The 19,908-nt window shown below is 42.6% G+C and overlaps 1 protein-coding gene across 3 annotated transcripts in view; it reads left to right on the forward strand.

Moving 5' to 3' along the window:
* The window catches only part of si:dkey-21a6.5 (multiple epidermal growth factor-like domains protein 6), a 74,043-nt gene that overhangs the window by 41,445 nt on the left and 12,690 nt on the right, over positions 1-19,908 (forward strand). For all 3 annotated transcript variants that reach the window (XM_059965560.1, XM_059965559.1, XM_059965558.1), the window contains 5 exons: positions 296-520; positions 9,527-9,662; positions 14,683-14,771; positions 16,340-16,400; positions 19,375-19,463. In XM_059965560.1, coding sequence (XP_059821543.1) covers positions 490-520; positions 9,527-9,662; positions 14,683-14,771; positions 16,340-16,400; positions 19,375-19,463 — 406 coding nt within the window. In that variant the 5' untranslated portion in view covers positions 296-489. The remainder of the gene's footprint in view (positions 1-295; positions 521-9,526; positions 9,663-14,682; positions 14,772-16,339; positions 16,401-19,374; positions 19,464-19,908) is intronic.

A 19,908-nucleotide genomic window follows, 5' to 3' on the forward strand; every position in this document is an offset into this window, starting at 1 on the left:
CGTCCACATCAGGACCAGCATCCTCAAAAACAGTTACCTTCCCCAAGCAGTAAGGCTGATCAACACCTCCACCCACTAATTCCTCTGTTATTTCCTATCAATCACCTTATGTACAGCCAAGCATTACTTTATGGGGATACAATCAATGTATTTATCCTTTAGCCCTGTGTACAGAAAAATGCTAATTAACAGTCTTGAAGCTTTTAAAGCCGGTGTGATGCAACACACCTTGCCGTGGGTTATGAACACACAATGCTTTGTTTACCTAGTGGTGTAACTTTTGTTTCCCTTTCAGGTCTGGTCCTCGGTCAGATCAGCACACTGACAGTTGCTCTTTCACTTCCATCCGGTCCTACCCTGTTCACTTCGACTGGTGTCGATGTCCGTATCACCAGTGCTCCGGAGGGAAGTAGCATCGCAACTCAGTCTCCTGTGACCACCGTTTCCTCACCTTCGAACTGCACGGGCTTGAACACCTCCAGCTGTGTCATGTGTTCTCCTGGTCACTTTCCCAATAATGGTAAGTGGCCTCATTTCCAGAAATTGAAAATTTTAAGTACAGGAGTGTCTTAAAATTCTTTTTGACTTGTGTTTTTTTTTCTCTGTCCTGTTCCATCCAATCCCATTCTCTTGTAAACACATACTGTAAATGTCTTGTAAATGTCAACTGTTTATTCCTCTCCATAGATGCTAATTGACCCACTGAGTTCCTCCAGACTTTTGTGTGTGTGTGTGAATGTTGTTCTGGATTTCCAGCATCCGCAGAGAAATCCAGAATACACACACAAGTCCAGAGGAAATCAGCAGGTCAGGCAGCATCTATGGAGAGGAATAAACAGTTGATGTTTCATGCCGAGGCCCTTCACTCAATGAGTTGTAGCTATTAATGCATCTACTGGTGCTAGGTGGAAGTCCAGGATCCCACAGCTGTTATTTGTCAGATACTCAACTGGAGAAACAACAGGAAGCTTGTACTTAAGCATTTGATATCCTTTAGGGGCATCCCAAAGTAATTCATGGCCATGACAAAGTGTTGAGGGTTATTGTTGCTTAAAGTTGCATTTTACACAATGAGTTCCAAACAAACAGCAATGTATTAACACTAAGTAACAATTAGAAATACTGTTCTAAAGGATGAGCATTAATCAGATTAACTCTGCACCACAGGATTATTGCACGTCCTTTGCAGGAGGTAGATCTCGTCTTTTAAGATCCCAAAGTGATTACTAGGTTGATTCCTGGTATGAAGGGATTGTTTCTTAAAAAGTTGGGACACATGCACACTGGAGTTTCCAAGAATGGGAGATGATTGCATTGTGAAATGCAACATTCTTGGTAGGTTTGATGCAGTAGGTGCTCAGAGGATATTTTCAACACGAGGGAATCTTGAGTTAGGGGGATGTACAAATAAGGATCGGCTAATTAAGATGGATCGCCCAAAATGCTTTTGCTGGATCCATGAGTTATTCAAGGCCGAGAGAGATGGACTTTTTCACTGCAGATTTTGAGGGTAATTGAGTTGAGCAGGAAAATGGAGTCGAGGCTATTTGAATGACAGAGATTGTCATGTTCAGAAAAAAGGCAGAAAATGGAAGAATTCACAAGTTTATAACAATGAGTACTGGCTGATAAAGAAAGCAGAAATGGCTGGCTGCATTGGAAAGATTGACACATTTGATTACACTCCGGATAACTGGAATGCATTCTGAGCTAATTGAGCCAATACTTTGAAGCAAATGGAATAGCCAGTGAGAAACGAGCGCCAGTTTTGCTGAGCACATTGGATGGAAAAGCACACCGTTTGCTTAGGAGTTTGACTACACACCAGCCAAAATTAGCTTTCCTGATATCGTGAAAGTAATGCAAGGACATTAAGAATGGAGGCTACTATTCATTGCAGAATGCTTTAGGTTCTATAAGCAGAATCAAATGGAAGGGGAAACCTTTATGTGTACCTGGCTGAATTGAAGAGATTGTCTGAGCATTGTCTGTTGAATGATGGGCTTAAGATGCACAGAGAGATTGTTTAGTTTGTGGAATCTTACAAGAGATCATTCAAAAACAGCTTCTAGCTGAAGCACAACTCACATTTAAAAGAGCAGTTGGAATCGCTGTTTCTATTGAAACCGCAGACAGAGAAGCAGTTGAGTTGCAGTCAGGAATTAATGTCAGCGTGAATAAAATTGCAGCATCTAAACAGAAACTGACCCGGCTGAACAAATTGTGTTACCATTGTGACAGGGGCTCACATACACCACACCGGTGCAGATTTAAAGGTGAAACTTGCAGAAAATGGAAGAAAGTAGGACCCATACAAAGAGCACGTCGGGTAGACTAAAATAAATGGACTGCACAGGGAAGAGAAAAAGATGAAAAGTCAAGTTACAGTTCAAAAAGAGCACTAATCTGTTTGCTGTTGATGAAAATTCTGACGATGAGAGTGATGCAGGACTGAGTAGCCTTGAGATTTACAATGTGAAAGCTAACAATAGACAAGTACTTTTGACTTACACCAGACATAAACAGCAAATAGAATTGGACACTGACTCAGTTGATTTAGTCATTCCATAATGAGTTTGAATGGATTTTCGAGGAAACTGAACTGAAGCCTGCAGATAGAACTTATACTGGAGAAAATATTCAAGTTTCAAGATTCAAAAACTTTATTGTCATTCCAACCATACATCAGCTCTGCAGGGCAGAATGAGACAGCGTTTCCCAGGGGCAAGTGCAATCATAACATAACAAACGCAACAAATAGTAAACACAACAATAAATAGTAAAACACAACAGCCACATGTCAGTTAAAATCAAGTTGTAAGTGTTCAGTGCAAGTTAAGAGTGACCAAAGCAGAGTCAGGTAGAACACCTATTCAGCAGTCTGACTGCCTGTGGGAGGAAGCTGTTTAGTAGCCTTGTGGTTTTTGTTTTGATGCTCCTGTAACGTTTACCTGATGGCAGAAGAACAAACAGTTCATGGAGAGAGTGTGAGGGGTCTTTAATAATGTACCGTGTCTTCTGGAGGCATCAACTCTGAAAGAGGTCTTGGACAGAAGGTAGGGAGACCCCAATAACCTTCTCTGCTCCCCTAACCACCCTCTGCAAGGCTTTTTTGTCGGCAGCACTGCAGCTGGAGTACCAGGTTGTGATGCAAAAGGTCAGCACACTCTCAACCACGCCTCTGTAGAATGTAGTTAAGATGTTAGTGGGGAGTGTTGCTTGTTTAAGCTTCCTCAGAAAGTGCAATCTCTGCTGGGCTCGTTTCACAATCCCAGTGGTATTCCTGAACCAGATGAGATTGTCCGAGATCTGCACACCAAGGTACTCTTTCCACTGTGGAGCCGTAGATGCTGAGGGGTGTGTGCTCAGGCTCAGACCGTCTGAAATCGATGATCATCTCCTTGGTTTTGGTGATGTTAAGCAACAAGTTGTTGTCACTGCACCAGCCCTTTAGGTGTTTGACCTCCTCCCTGTACATTGTTTCATCATTTTTGCTGAAATTTAATGATCAGGTTCCCCTTGAGTCTGGCTGCACAGTCATGTGTTAGCAGTGTAAACAGCAATGGGCTGAGCACACAGCCTTGTGGGGATCCAGTGCTCAGTGTGATGGAGTCAGAGATGTTCCTGCCAACACGGACTGACTGTGGTCTTTCTGTCAAGAAATCCAGAATCCAGCGACACATGGCAGTGTTAAGGCCAAGCAGCGACAGTTTCTCCACTAGTCTCTGCGGGATGATGGTATTGAACGCTGAACTGAAATCAATGTACAGGATTCTGGCATAAGTGTCTTTATTGTCCAATTGAGAGAGAACTGTGTGCGGTGTGGTGGATATTGCGTCCTCCGTAGAGTGGTTGGGATGATAAGCAAACTACAGAGGATGCAGCGACGATGGGAGGCTGGCTGTGATATGAGGCTTGACAAGCCGTACAAAAGGTAACTCTCATGGGAATGACATTCATAACAGTGAGATACAGCAACCAACAAGCCACATTGGTGCTGCAAGGTTGTCCAGGCACTCAGTGTTAGCAGGATAACAAGGAACATCTCCAAAATTTCAAGACAGTGTTAAAAAGATTAGAAGATTATGGGCGCGGAGCGTGATGTAACAAGTGTGAATTCTTTAAACTGAGCATCACTTGCTGTGGTCACATCTTTTCACACAATGGTTACACAAGTATGCAGTTAAAATGCAAGCAGTGGTGGATGCCACAAGACCAAAGGATGTGTCACGGTTGCAGTCATTTTAGGATCTCTCAATTACTGTAACAGTTTCCTGCCAAGCCTGGCAACTGTGTTCCAGCTTTGAACTCATTACTGCAGACGGGAAGAAATGGCAATGGATGGAGTAGCCATAGAGTTATAGAAAAATACAGCACAGAAATGGGCTCTTTGGCCCATCTAGTCCATGCCAAAACCATTTAAGTTGCCTACTCCCATTAACCTGCATCAAGACCATAGCCCTCCATACCCCTACTATCCATGTACCTATCCAAACTTCTCTTACATGTTGAAATTGAGCTTGCATGCACCACTTGCCTTGGAAGCTTGTTCCACACTTTCCTGACCCTCATGTTCCCCTTAAACATTTTACCTTTCATCTTTACCCATGACCCCTGGTTGTAGTCCCACCCAACCTCAGGAAAATGTCTGCTTGCATTTACCCTATCTCTACCCCACATAATTTTGTAAACCTCTATCAAATCTTCCCTCAATCTTCTACGTTCCAAGGAATAAAGTCCTAACCTATTCAATCTTTGCTTATAACTCAGGTCCTCCAGACCCTGCAACATCCTTGTAAATTTTCTCTGTACCTTTCAACTTTATTTACACCTTTCCTGTAGGTAGGTGACCAAAACTGCACACCATATTCCAAACAAGATCTCACCAAAGTCTTATATAATTTATATAATTTCAGTATAACATTGTAACTCCTGTACTCAGACATTGGCCAAAAGCTTTCTTTATGACCCTATGTACCTGTGATACCACGTTCAAAGAATTATGGACCTGTACTCCCAGATCCCTTTGTTCTACCACACTCCTCAATGCCCTTCCATTCACCTGGTAAGACCTACCCTGGTTGGTCCTACCAAAGTGCAACACCTTGCACTTGTCTGCATTAAATTTCAGCTACCATTTTTCAGCCCATTTTTCTCCAGCTGGTCCAGATCCCGCTGCAAGCTCCGATAGTTTTCCTCGCTGTCCGCTACACCCCCAATCTTGGTGTCATCTGCAGATTTACTGAACCAGTTAAACACATTTTTATCCAGACCATTGATATAGATGAGAACCAACAATGGACCCAACACCAATCCGTGCTGCACTCTACTAATCACAGAGTCAGAGAGGCAACCCTCTACTACCACTCTCTGACTTCTCCCATGAAGTCAATGTCTCATCCAGTTTACTACCTCATCCTGAATGCCAAGAGACTGAACCTCCTTGACCAACCTCCCATGTGGGACCTTGTCAAAAGCTTTGCTAAAGTCCATGTAGACAAAATCCACTGCCTTACTTCCCTTCATCAACTTTCCTGGTAACTTCGTAAAAAACTCTATAGGATTGGTTAGACACGACTTATCGCACATAAAGCAATGGTAACTATCCCTAATCAATCCCTGTCTATCCAAATACTCCTATATCCAGTCCCTTAGAATAACTTCCAGTAACTTTCCCACTGCTGGCCTATAATTTCCCGGTTTATTTTTGGAGCCTTTCTCAAAGAGCTGAACAACATTAGTTATTGTCCAATCCTTGGGTACCTCACTAGTTGCCAAGTATGATTTTACACATCTCTGCTAGGCTCCTGAAATTTCTGCACTTGTCTTTCACAGGATCTGAGGGAACACATTAGGCTCTGGGGATTTATCAGCCCTAATTTGCCCAAGACAGCAAACATCTCCTCCTCTGTAATCTGTATAGGGTCCATGACTTCACTGCTACTTTGCCTCACTTTGATAGATTCTGTGTCAGTCTTCTGAGTAAATATGGATGCAAAAAAAATCCACTTAAGATCTCCTCCCTCTTTTTGGCTCCACGTATAGATTCCCATTCTGATCTTCCAGAGGACCAGTTGTGTCTCTTGCTATCCTTTTGCTCTTAACATATCTGTAGAATCCCTTAGGATTTTCCTTCACCTTGTCTGCTAGAGTAACCTCATGCCTTCTTTTAGCCCTCCTCATTTCTATGTGTTCACTTGCATTTTTTACACTCCAAAAACACCTAATTTGTTCCTACCTGCTAAACACCTTTTTCTTCTCATCCAGGTCTTCAATATCTTTGAAAACCAAAGTTTCCTAAACCTGTTATCTTTACCTTTTTATTCTGACAGGCACATACAAGTTTTCTACTCTTAAAAATTTCATTTTTGAAGGCCTCCCACTGACCAAGTATACATTTGCCAGAAAACAGCCTGTTCCCAATCCATATTTGTTAGATCCTTTCTGACTCCATCAAAATTGGCCTTCCTCCAATATAGAATCTCAACCTGCGGACCAGACCTATATTTACTTTTAAACGAAGGGCATTGTGATCACCGGATGCAAAGTGTTCCCCTACATAAGCTCCTGTTACCTTCCCTGCCTCGTTCTCTAATAAGAAACCTAATGTCACACTCACTCTAGATGGGACTTCTATGTAGAGATTAAGGCAACTTTCCTGAACCCATTTGACAAACTCTATCCCATCTAGTGTGAGAGTTCCTGTACTGAGCACTGCTGTGACATTTTCCCTGATTTGTAAAGCCACTCCTCCCCCTTTAATCCCTCCCACTCTGTCACATCTAAAACAATGCAATCCCAGAATATCAGAATCAGGTTTATTATCACCGGCATGTGATGTGAAATTTGTTAACTTAGCAGCAGCCGTTCAATGCAATACATAATCTAGCAGAGAGAGAGAAAAAAATAAAACATAATAATAAATAAAAAAGGAAATCAACTATGTATATTGAGTAGATTATTAAAAATTGTGCTGAAACAGAAATACTGTACATTAAAATAAGTGAGGTAGTGTCCAAAGCTTCAATGTCCATTTAGGAATGAATGGCAGAGGGGAGGAAGCTGTTTCTGAATCGCTGAGTGTGTGCCTTCAGGCTTCTGTATCTTCTACCTGATGGTAACAATGAGAAAAGGATATGCCCTGGGTGCTGGAGGTCCTTAATAATGGACGCTGCCTTTCTGAGACATCGCTCCCTAAAGATGCCCTGGGTACTTTGTAGGCTAGTGCCCAAGTTGGTGCTGGCTAGATTTACAACCTTCTGTAGCTTCTTTTGGTCCTGTGCAGTAGCGCCTCCATACCAGACAGTGATGCAGCCTGTCAGAATGCTCTCCACGGTACAACTATAGAAGTTTTTGAGTGTATTTGTTGACATGCCAAATAGCTTCAAACTCCTAATAAAGTATAGCTGCTGTCTTGCCTTCTTTATGACTACATTAATATGTTGGGATCAGGTTAGATCCTCAGAGATCTTGACACCCAGGAACTTGAAACTGCTCACTCTCTCAACTTCTGATCCCTCTTCGAGGATTGGTATATGTTCCTTTGTCTTACCTTTCCTGAAGTCCATAGTCAGCTCTTTCATCTTACTGACGTTGAGTGCCAGGTTGTTGCTGTGGCACCACTCCACTAGTTGGCATATCTCACTCCTGTACACCCACTTATCACCAGCTGAGATTCTACCAACAATGGTTGTATTGTCAGCAAATTTATAGATGGTGTTTGAGCTATGCCTAGCCACACAGTCATGTGTATAGAGAGTAGAGCAGTGGGCTAATCACACACCGCTGAGGTGCACCAGTGTTGATCGTCAGTGAGGAGGATATGTTATCACCAATCCGCACAGGCTGTGGTCTTCCAGTTAGGAGGTCGAGGATCCAATTACAGAGGGAGGTACAGTGGCCCATGTTCTACAACTTCTCAATCAGAATTGTGGGAATGATGAGATGATAGTCCTGCCCCAAGTCTCACTAATGGCCACAATACCATAACTCCATGTGTTGATCCATGCCCTGACCTCACCTGCCTTTCCTTCAATACTTCTTGCATTGAAATATATGCAGCTCAGAACATTAGTCACATTATGCTCACCCTTTTGATTCCTGACTTTGAGGTCTTAAGAACATCTTTCTCCACAACCTCTTCACTTTCTGTTCCGTCACTAGTTCCATTCCCTCTGCAACTCTAGTTTAAATCCCCCTCCAACCCCACCCATGCAGCACTAACAAACCATCCCACTAGGATATTAATCCCCCTCCAGTTTGGGTGCAAACTGTCCCTTCTGTATAGACCCACCTTCCCTGGAAGAGAGCTTGATCATCCAAAAATTTGACGTCCTCCCTCCAGCACCAACTCCACGTGTTAAACTGTTATCATCTTCTCGGTTCTATTCTCATTAGCATGTGGTGCAGATAGCAATTCTGAGATCACAACCTTGGAGGTCCTGTACCTGAATTTAGCATCCAACTCCCTGAATTAAATTTGCAGAAGCTTGTCATACTTTCTACCTCTGTCATTGGTACCTACATGGACTATGGCCTCTGGCTGCTCATTAAGAATGCTGAGGATCTGATTTGAAATGCCCCGGACTCCAATACCTGGGAGGCAATATACCATCCCGGGAATCTCATTCTCATCCACTAAACCTCCTTTCTGTTCCCCTAACTAAAGAATCCCCTACTACCACAGTTCACCTCTTCTCCCTCCTTCCCTTCTGAGTCACAGAGCCAGACTCAATACCAAAGGTCTGACTACTGTGACTTTCGTCTGCTAGGTCATTTCAACCTCCCCCACCCTCACCAAACTGTATTCAATGTCAGAAGTGGCTTTCGAAAAGGTACAGGAAATGGTGATGTCAGACACTGTACTCACACATTGTGATCCACATCATCCGCTGAAGCTTGTCTTGCACTGTTCAGGATGCCAACACATCCAGGAAAAAAGGGGTGTCCAAAGCTGTCAGAACCACTTCCTGCAGCCTCAGTCAACTCCAACAACCACCCTAGAGGAGGCCCCCAAACTCGGATTGTTTCACAGACATAAGCCTCACCTGCCAAGCAGAGTGACCTCCCTGGTCAAAAAAGACATTATCCCACAGGAGTAAGAAATCCTCCACAGTGATTAAATCTTCAGGCCTGAGTGGAACAACTTAAAATTTGCTATGTTGTGAGAGTCTACATAATAGTAGCATTATACTTTATACTGTGTATATCGTTGAGATGCATCCTATATTGAGTTGGTGTTTATGGTTAAGCAGAAATGAGTGTTGTGTATTTAATATTTCAGTAATATTTGAGTAATATTGTAAATCTATTTGATTCATATTTGTTTAAGTCATTTCAGGTTATATGTAAAAGTATGTAAATAGCATACATCATCACGCCACCATGTTATATGTGTATGTTTCGCTTAAAGTGAAAACCAACATGCCTGAGTTATCTCCCAGCTTCCTTGTTTTCCTTTCAATTAGTTTTTATGTTTTGGAGTTACAAAACATAACATTGTTTTTACTTCCCCTCCTATTTCAAGCAATCTTAAACTGCTCCTGCTGCCCAGGTGGATCCTGTCTTGCTCCAGAGAATTGTCTGATGTGCCCTCAAGGTTACTACCAGCCTCAAGCTGGACATGACGCATGCCTGCCTTGCTCAAAAGGTACCTACACAAAGTAAGTACAGGGAAGTGGGAAATACCAACAGCTAAACAAAGTGGGCTCCCTTGGATTCAGTAATAAAACTCTGCTTCATGTGTGCTTGGTTACTTAGCTCTGGCCATACTCTGTTCCCCTTGGGCCAAAACATGACATCTTGAGTAAAATATTTGAGACTTGGAGGTTCCACCTTTATGAGTCAAAGGCTGATGAAATTGAAAGAAGGGGTTAAATTTCCAGATAGCAGTTGAGGCTAAATAAGTGTATTTTTGTGTCAGAGTAAGTTGAACTGTTAGGAGTCAGTAAGGTTAAGTGAAGAATTTTCGTTATTTGTAATAGGTCACGAGCACATCTGCTGTTGGTAACTAGGGATGTGCATAGAAAATCAGGGGATGCTCAGGAGGAAAGGTGATGGTGCTCGCTCAGTGTAAGTATTAGTAAAGGCCCCTTCAAAGCTTTGTCCTGTGCTGTCCACCCATTGAGATTGAAGAGCAGGGTCTGGACCAGACACTGACTGAACACACTGGTAGCTTTGCTAGCCTAACTTTAAAATTCAGGCTTTCTTTCTCCTGATATAACCATTCTAATTCTCCCATGTTCAGCCACCTCCTGTCTTCCACCTTCTCTAAATCTGAACTAAGGGGGAATCTCATTGAAACATGTCAAATATTGAAAGGCTTAGATAGAGAAAAAGAATCTCCGGGTTGTGTGTGATGACGTGTATGTACTCTGATAATAAATCTTACTTTGAACTTTTTGAGTGTTGTGGAGAGGATGTTTCCAATAGTGGGAGGGTCTAGAACAAGAGGGCAATACAAGGGCGTCCTTTTGGAATGGAGATGGAGAGGAACTCCTTTAACCAGTGGGTGGTGAATCTATGGAATTCATTGCCGTGAAGGCAATGTGGAGGCTGGGTTATTAAAGTGGAGGTTGATAGGTTCTCGATTAGTTAAGTGTGTCAGAGGTTGTGGGGAGAAGGTGTTAAGAGGGAAAGTAAATCAGCCATAATGGAATGGCAGTGCAGACTCATGGGCCGAATGGCTGAATTCTGCTTCTATATCTTGTGTTGTCAGTGCTGTGATTGGGACCAGTACATTGTTCATCATCCTAGTACGAGCATATCTGTAACACCTCCTGGTGTTACATAGAAAACAAAGAAAACCCACAGCTCAATACAGGCCCTTCGGCCCACAAAGTTGTGCCGAACATGTACTTACTTTAGAAATTACCTAAGGTTACCCATAGCCCTCTATTTCTCTAAGCTCCATGTACCTATCCAGGAGTCTCTTAAAAGACCCTATTGTATCTGCCTCCACCACCGTTGCCGGTAGTGCATTCCACATGCTCACCACTCTCTGAGTAAAAATAACTTAACCCTGACATCTCCTCTGTACCTACTTCCAAGAACATTAAAACTGTCCCCTCTCATGTTAGCCATTTCAGCCCTGGGAAAAAGCCTCTGACTATCCACACGATCAATGCCTCTCATCATCTTGTACACCTCTATCAGTTCACCTCTCATACTCCAATGCTCCAAGGAGAAAAGGCCAAGTTCACTCAACCTAATCTCTCCAAATAATATCCCCAAGGCATACTCCCCAATCCAGGCAACATCCTTGTAAATCTCCCCTGCACCCTTTTCATGGTTTCCACATCCTTCCTGTAGTGAGGTGACCAGAACTGAGCACAGTACTCCAAGTGGGGTCTGACCAGGGTCCTATATAGCTGTAACATTACCTCTCGGCTCTTAAACTCAAATGCACGGTTAATGAAGGCAAATGCACCATATGGCTTCTTAACCACAGAGTCAACCTGTGCAGCAGCCTTGAGTGTCCTATGGACTTGGACCCCAAGATACCTCTGATACTCCACAGTGCCAAGAATCTTACCATTAATGCTATATTCTGCCATCATACTTAACCTACCAAAATGAACCACCTCACGCCTATCTGGTTGAACTCCATCTGCCACTTCTCAGCCCAGTTTTGCATCCTATCGATGTCCTGCTGTAACCTCTGACAGCCCTCCACACTATCCACGACACCCCCAACCTTTGTGTCATCAGTGAATTTACTAACCCAACCCTCCACTTCCTCACCCAAGTCATTCATAAAAATCATGAAGAGAAGGGGTCCCAGAACAGATCCCTGAGGCACACCACTGGTCACCGGCCTCCATGTAGAATATGACCCGTCTACAACCACTCCTTGCCTTCGGTGGGCAAGCCAGTTCTCGATCCACAAGGCAATGTCCCCTTGGATCCCATGCCTCCTTACTTTCTTAATAAACCTTGCATGGGGTACTTTATCAAATGCCTTGCTGAAATCCATATACACTACATCTACTGCTCTACCTTCATCAATGTGTTTAGTCACATCCTCAAAAAATCTAGTCAGGCTAATAAGGCATGACCTGCCTTTAACAAAGCCATGCTGACTATTCCTAATCATATTATGCCTCTCCAAATGAATATAAATCCTGCCTCTCAGGATCATTTCCATCAACTTACCAACCACTGAAGTAAGACTCACTGGTCTATAATTTCCTGGGCTATCTCAACTCCCTTTCTTGAATAAGGGAACAACATCCACAACCCTCCAATTCTCTGGAACCTCTCCTGTCCCCATTGATGATGCAAAGATCATCACCAGAGGCTCAGCAATCTCCTCCCTCTCCTCCCACAGTAGCCTGGGGTACTTCTGATCTGATCCCAGTGACTTATCCAACTTGATGCTTTCCAAAAGTTCCAGCACATCCTCTTTCTTAATGTTTATATGCTCAAGCTTTTCAGTCTGTGATTCTTTCCACCTACCACCTCCTGAAATTTCTCCTTGTTTCTTAAATCTCCTGACTTTTAATTTCCTCCAGCTCTGAAATCCACTTACACTTTCTGACCCTCCAGTTTTGGCCTTGGGTTCTTGGTTCTCTTTTGCTCCATGTTTTTGGCTGTTCTGTTCGTCACGTTTCCTATCCTTTTGTTGGCCAGCACTTTACTCACCTGTTCTTGTCCTTGATGTGGCTTTGGCATGCTTTACTCCATTAACATCACCTTCATAATGTTCCTCTCTTGTGGCTTGAAGGATTGCTCCCACAAGAACTAAAGTGGGGAAAAACACTTCATAAAATGAAAGTGTAGACTGTTCTGCCACACAATACAATTCAGCCCAATCCGTATTAACCAAAAAAATTGCTTTTGTATTGAATTCTGTATACTGGGGCAGAATGGCTTCTAAATAGAAGTGAGATGGATTGTTAACTTAATCGATGAGCATGGAAGTGCAAAGGGAAAATGTGCCTAATTATAAGATGGAAAGTATTAAATTCTTTTTTTTATATAGAAAGAGGCTGTTTTGCCCATCGTGAATGGGTAGGCAGATGCTGGACACACTCAGCAGATTAGCCAGTGTCTCTGATAAGAGTTACTATGATGTTATCTTTGAGTTATCTCTGAATTACTGAGTTACTATGATGGATTGACGACTAGCACATTATCATCTGTTTTAGAACAGTTGACATAAATTAATAAACTCTTCTCGGTCTTCCAGCCAGGTACAGGCATCGATTATAACCTACGCTTCAATGACAAACGCTGCCATCTTCATCAGGGATGATGCCTGGGCATGTCTCATCTGGTGGTATTTATACCCCTGTTATCCGTCCCTTCTGAGTTCTCATCCAATCAGGTTTCCGCTCTCCCACCATGTTTACAACTGAACTCCAGTTCTTACTTGGAACGAGAGCTTCATCTTTGTAAAATAAATAATTCAACGATAAAGGTCTCACTCTAAATAAGAACTGGAATTCAACTGTAAACAAGGTGGGAGAGCGGAAACCTGATTGGTTAGCCCTCATCCAATCAGGAGGATGTATTATGGAGGTATGTACCACCAGACTAGACATGCCATTGTATCATTCCTGATGAAGATGGCAAAGTTGGTCGTTGAAATGCTGGTTACGATCAATACTCGTACCCAGCTGGAAGCCTGATAAGAGTTTATTTGTCATATAGGCCAGGACAGCACTAGATCCTTTTTCACTTGAAGTAAATATTTGCAGCTCTTAAGTACTCCATGTTCGGGGAATTATTGGCAATTTACTTGCAGACTTTGCATGTTAACATTAGGTGATATCTCATTTCCTGTTGTTGGATCTGGTGAAATTGATCCAGGCGTTCTTCAAGGTCAAAAATCAGATGCAAATCTTATAATTATAGCCTTTTTTTGGGTGTTCATAACAATAAAAATAAACAGTAACCAAATTTGAAGGAGGAGAACCAAAAAGAAAAAGGACAAAGGACTTTTGGTCATTTTATACTAAAAGCTAACTCACTAGAGAGATAAAGGACATCCCAGAGAGACGTCCTAGTGATGTGAAATGGGTTCAGTGGTACGTGCAGGCTGCAGAGAAACTTCAAGAAAAAATACAGTTACTGAAAATTCCATGAACTATTTCACTCATATAGATGATTATAAGCAAACATATGAAAGTTAAATTACAAGCTGCACACATTGTTCTGGTTCAGTGATCAAGAAGCCTATTGTAAGAAGAGCTATACACCTCTATGTGTGGTGCTTGGCCTAGTGATCTGAAGGTCGCTAGTCTGAGCCTTAGCTAAGGCAGCGTGTTGTGTCTTTGAGCAAGGCACTTAACCACACTTTGCTCTGCGATGACACTGGTGCCAAGCTGTATGGGTCCTAATGCCCTTCCCTTGGACAACCGGTGGCATGGAGAGGGGAGACTTGCAGCATGGGCAACTGCAGGTCTTCCATACAACCTTGCCCAGGCCTCAGTCATCATCAAAAATTGATGGACAGCCAAAGAAGAAGATATTACCTCTATGGATGGCTGAAGCATCAACCACTAAACGTAGTAAAAATACCTTCAAAGCAGGTTTTGGGTTGTGTGATTAGACAGTTCCACCTGTAGGATGTGAATTATGCCTCAGCAGTGCACTATTTCCTATTGCACATTCATTTAACATGTTTTGCAAAGAAACCTATTGTGTCCCAGTACAGTAATTTGGCATTTTCTTTTTTAGTTCTACAGGGAGCACGGAATGTCAATCCTGTGAACCTGGACTCTATGCCAATGAAACTGGTTCAAAAATCTGCCGAGACTGCCTCCCAGGTAGACCTGTCTGACAACCTTGCGCAAGACTCTAGGAGATGGGGGTGGTTGGGTGGGGGCCAGGGGCAGAAGACAGGTGTGGAAGAAAGCCGCACGGCAGGGTAACCATGGTTTTACTGTTTTATTCCTTTTCTCGCCCCTTCCACTGACAAACTAATGTGAAGTGAATAGTTGGGAAGAGGATCTTTAGGAAGATATAGGGTCTTTGCTACAAGAGAATTAAGTACAGGAGGACTGATGTCTTGCTACAAGGGCTCACACGAGTGCATCTGGAATACTGTGTGTAGTTTCGGTCTCTATCTAAAGGTTATGCTTGCCATTTGGAGTGCCAAGCAGATTCACCAGAGGATGACTGGTCTGTCATATAAGAGATCTGACCAGCTTGCCCACCTTCTTTAGAAGATTGAGAGATGACCACAGTACCTTTCCTTTGGCATTGAGCCAATTAAACAGTAACTTAGTCCTCCTACCTGATACTTGTATACATTTTTTTTCTGTTAAATGAAATTCCAAAGAGATTAAGAAAACTCTCTTGGTTGAAAGATTTATTTCAAAGCTTTGAGTATTTACCACGTGGCACTTTCCATTGTTTCTGTAGTGATGGCGTTTCGAGATACTTAAGGATGTAAGCTGTCTGGAGGGTCTGGTCTGGTGATCATGAAAGGAAATAAATGGTTCTTCGTGTACTATCTGTCAGCCTGTGATTAATCACTGTTTGCAGTCAAGCCATTCCTTTCAATGTGTTTGCTATAGATGTGCAATATATTTGCAATCTAAAATAGGGCCATGCGGCTGTGAAGGAATCTGTTTTCCCCAGTAGCTCTATCAAAGGCATGATTCTCAATTCCCTGTTCTAAGTCAGCAGCTCTTCAGCTTTTTCCCATTTTCCATTTTGGAAGTTGATCTAGAAGCATAATCTATAGTTTATTTTTGCCCAAAGCATTCCTCTATTTGTATTTTTTTTGTTATGTTTTCTTTAAAACTGTGTGTCTTTTGGTTTCTGACTGTCCTTCCAGAGTAATGGTTTCACTCCAGTTTCAAGAACCCTCCTACCACCCATTCCATGATGTTCTTATCTGAAGGTGTGTCCAGATTGTCTGGTATCTCTCTATATAATTAAAATGACACATCCCTACTAGTAGTTTATTAAGTCTCCTCTAAACCCTTGACATTCTTGTGTGAAGTGGCCAAATTGGACACATTCTTCAGTTGATTCCTAACCAGTGATTTGTTAGAACATAGAACAGTGCAGCATAGGAACAGATCCTCTGGTCCATGACGTTCTGGCAAAGTAATTAACTTCCTCACCTTGTGTACAACTTAAGCAAAGTATCTCCCTTTTATTGCAAAACACCCTTCTCAACTTCTGATATATTGTAAGACGTGTGTAGTAATTGAGCTGGCTTGGGATTTGGTGGTGGGTCAAAACTGTTGGACGTTGTTCCAACACATTTTCCACCTGGTGAGTTAAAGACAGTATGGAAAACAGGTCCCCAGTGAATTTCTGGGTGAAAAATAACACTCAACGTTTAACAGCAACATGCACTAAAATTGCACTTTATTCCTAGGTTACTTCTCTGAGATGAATGCAAGTGTCTGCCAGTCTTGCGCTCGAGGGTTGTTTTGCAAGTGAGTAGTGACAGTGTGGACCTCTACAGAACCGATCCACAAAGTTGTCAAAGTGAACCAGCTCTGTAAACTGAAATCTGTTCATTTGCGAAAAAGCATAAATATTCAGCCATTCCACAGTGTGTATTTTGTTAATGATCACCTGTAGCTGAGAATACAAGGGTTAAACGAATCTCAGAGTACTCTATGGTGACATATACGTACTTTGATAATAAATTTAGCTTAAGCTTTGATATAATGCTGCTGGATCTCTGGTGTAGCATCTGTTTGTTGGGCAAAAGTTGGACAGTTACTAAGCCAGAGCACACGGAAATTTGAACTAATTAAACTTTGGAGAAGCAAAACTAGGCGAGAAATTTGCTGTGCACTTTGCTTTTTGTGTTTAAACTTGTTTTTGTTTCTATCCAACTCTCCTGTTCCCTCTTTCTTCCAGAGAGCTGATATCTCCAGTGCTCAAAAACTGTTATCCCAGCCCTAATTCTGCAATGCTTGGTTATGCCAGAACCTGTGAGCTCTCATAAAACAGAACACCTCCCTGCCACTGGCCCTAGTTCCAGTCACCAGTGCCTTGATTTTGCTTTCAGATCTCATGCTGTTAGCTGTCCTGCGGATGTTTGTTCAGCCACTGTTTCCCACCCTGCTTGAGCATTTGGCCTTTCTTTACATCAGAATCCAATATCTCCTGAAAACCTTTCTCACTTGGATTTTTTGACTGGAATTGAAACTTGCTTTTCGATCCCCTTTACTTACTGTGAGGGAAGCTAATGTAATAAAAACTACAGCAATGAGGTTTTACCCTCGACATCAAAATGGGGCCATTTCTCCACAGGACATACTTCCCCATTATTTCATTGTAGCTGGATTATGTCTAATGATCATGTGGTCAACTGGATCAGCAAATTTGTGGATGACCCCAAGATTGGAGGTGTAGTAGACAGTCAGGAAGGCTATCATGGCTTGCAGTGGGATTAAGTCAAGTCAAGTCAAGTCATTTCAATCATAAACTGCTGGTACAGTACACAGTAAAAATGAAACAATGTTCCTCCAGGACCCTGGTGCTACATGAAACAACACAAAACTACACTAGACTATGTGAGACAACTCAAAGCTATGCTAGACTATGTAAAACTACACTAGACTACAGACCTGCACAGGACTACATAAAGTGCACAAAACAGTGCAGGGCAGTACAATAATTAATAAATAATTAATAAACAAGACAATAGGCACAGTACAGTACAAAATTTCAATATAATAAATGATGTAGATGTCAGTCTAGACTCTGGGTATTGAGGAGTCTGATGGCTGGGGATCTGCATCAACTGGCAAAAACAGGATGAAATGGGGTAGATGGGATTTAAGGCAGGCAAGTGCGAGGTGTTACACTTCAGAAGGACCACACAAGGTCGGTCTTACACAGCAAACGGTAGGGCACTGAGGAGTGGGGTAGAACAAAGGGATCTGGGGATACAGATCCATCAGTTGCTGAAGGTGGCCTCACAGATAGGTAGGGGAGTAAAGAAAGCATTTTGCACATTGGCCTTTATAAATCAAAGTATTGAGTACAGGAGTTGGGATGTTATGTTTGTTACGAACCCCGTAACTGGGTCACTTACCAGCAAAGATAGAGAGGTCCGTTGAAGTCTGATGATACTATTTTTAACAGTATTTATTAGTAAAAATACACAAAAATAATGTCAATGCAGATATACAGATAATATACTTCGTCAATACTAAATCTAAAAGTGCGGGTATAATAATAATAAGAAATAAGCTCTATCGTTGTCTAGGGGATAATGTATTGTCCGATGGAAATATAAAAGTCAGTTCATGCAGGCTGCAGCCTTTGTGGACCGCTGGGTTTGCAATGGTTGGAGAGAGAGAGAGAGATTTGGAGAAAAACTTGCTGATTCCTTTTATGATTTCGATCCGTCGGAGTCTCGTTAGTGTGGCCGTTCACTTATGGCCTCTCCTTTAGCTAAGCTGTTCTTCCGTGATGAGCCCGCCAATCCCAGGCAAGGGAGGACGCACACGAGCCCCCACCGGCTTTTGCTATAAAACGCTGTCACTGGATTTCCAGTGTTTCTCCCGGTGCGTCTAAAGGGGTTGTTCCCCAGACCCTCTTTTATCCTTAGTCACGGGGTCTCAGACGTCAATCAGGTTGGGATGATGCAATCCCTCAACCAGACCACTCTTGTCGTCCCCTGAGGGGCTTCAATGAATAGTACAGTACTCAATACACAATTCCGTCTCCAAGAGACAATAGCCGTTATCAATGGTTTTGTTTCACTGAGGCCAGGACACATTCCAAACCTTGTGGATTCTCTCTCATTTCCTGGGTCCCAGACCTGAATTAATAGCGATCTTGCAATTCTCAAAAAGGAGGGGGCGACTTTGTACCCTTCAGCCCCTCAGAGTTGTGGCACATTCGTAACATGTTGAAATTATAGAAAACATTGGTGAGGCCTAACATGGAGTGATGTGAGCAGTTTTGGTCACCTACCTACAGGGAAGATGTAAATAGGGTTGAAAGGGTACAGCGAAAATTTACAAGGATGTTGCCGGGTCTGAAGGACTTGAGTTGCAGGGAAAGATTCAATTGGTTAGGACTGTATTCCTTAGAATGTAGAAGATTGAGAGGAGATGTGATAGAGATATACAAAATTGAGGGGCATAGATAGGGTAAATGGAAGCAGGCTTTTTTCCACTGAGTTTGGGTGGGATTATAACCAGAGGTCATGGGTTAAGGGTGAAAAGTGAGAAATTTTAAGGGGAACATGAGAGAAAATTTCTTTACTCAGAAGGTCGTGAGAGTGTGGAATGAACTGCCTGCACAATTGAGCTCGATTTCAGTGTTTAAGAGAAGTTTGGACAGGTACATGGATAGTGGGGGTATGGAGGGCTCTGGTCCTGATGCAGTTTGAATGGTGCCCCTGTATTATTCTAAAAAGCAAATTTTCTTTTTGCTTTTCAGCACAACTCGCTGCACTGAGTGCACGATGTGCCCAGGTGGGAAGGAAACCCTGTCAACAGCAGCTACCGAATGTACAGGCTGCCAACCAGGTACTGCCTAAACCATCGAGGCATGGGGGGAGCACAGGGTGGGGGGGGGGGGGGGTATACATTTCCTCAAAATGCTGTAAAGGAAAATTTCCCAGAAAATTTAAGTTTGTTCATTCAGCATAGAAATGATGTCCATCAACTCTGACCCTCATGTGCCACAATCAGGTTTATTATCACTGACACTGAAATTTGTTGCTTTGTATCAGCGGTACAGTGCAAGACAGAAAAAATAATATAAGTTGTATTAGTGTTCATGGACCATTTGGATATCTGATAGTAGTGAAGAACTCTTTGCTGGGATGCTGAGTATGGGTCTTCAAACTGCTGTGCCACCTCCTTGATGGTAGTAATGAGAAGAGGGCATGTCCCAGAGAGCGAGGGCTGCCACCTGTTCTTGAAGAACCAGCTTTTGAAAATGTCACTGATGGTGGGGAGGCTTTTGCCT

This window comes from Hypanus sabinus, chromosome 3, assembly GCF_030144855.1.
Source record: "Hypanus sabinus isolate sHypSab1 chromosome 3, sHypSab1.hap1, whole genome shotgun sequence".
Lineage (NCBI taxonomy): Eukaryota > Metazoa > Chordata > Chondrichthyes > Myliobatiformes > Dasyatidae > Hypanus > Hypanus sabinus.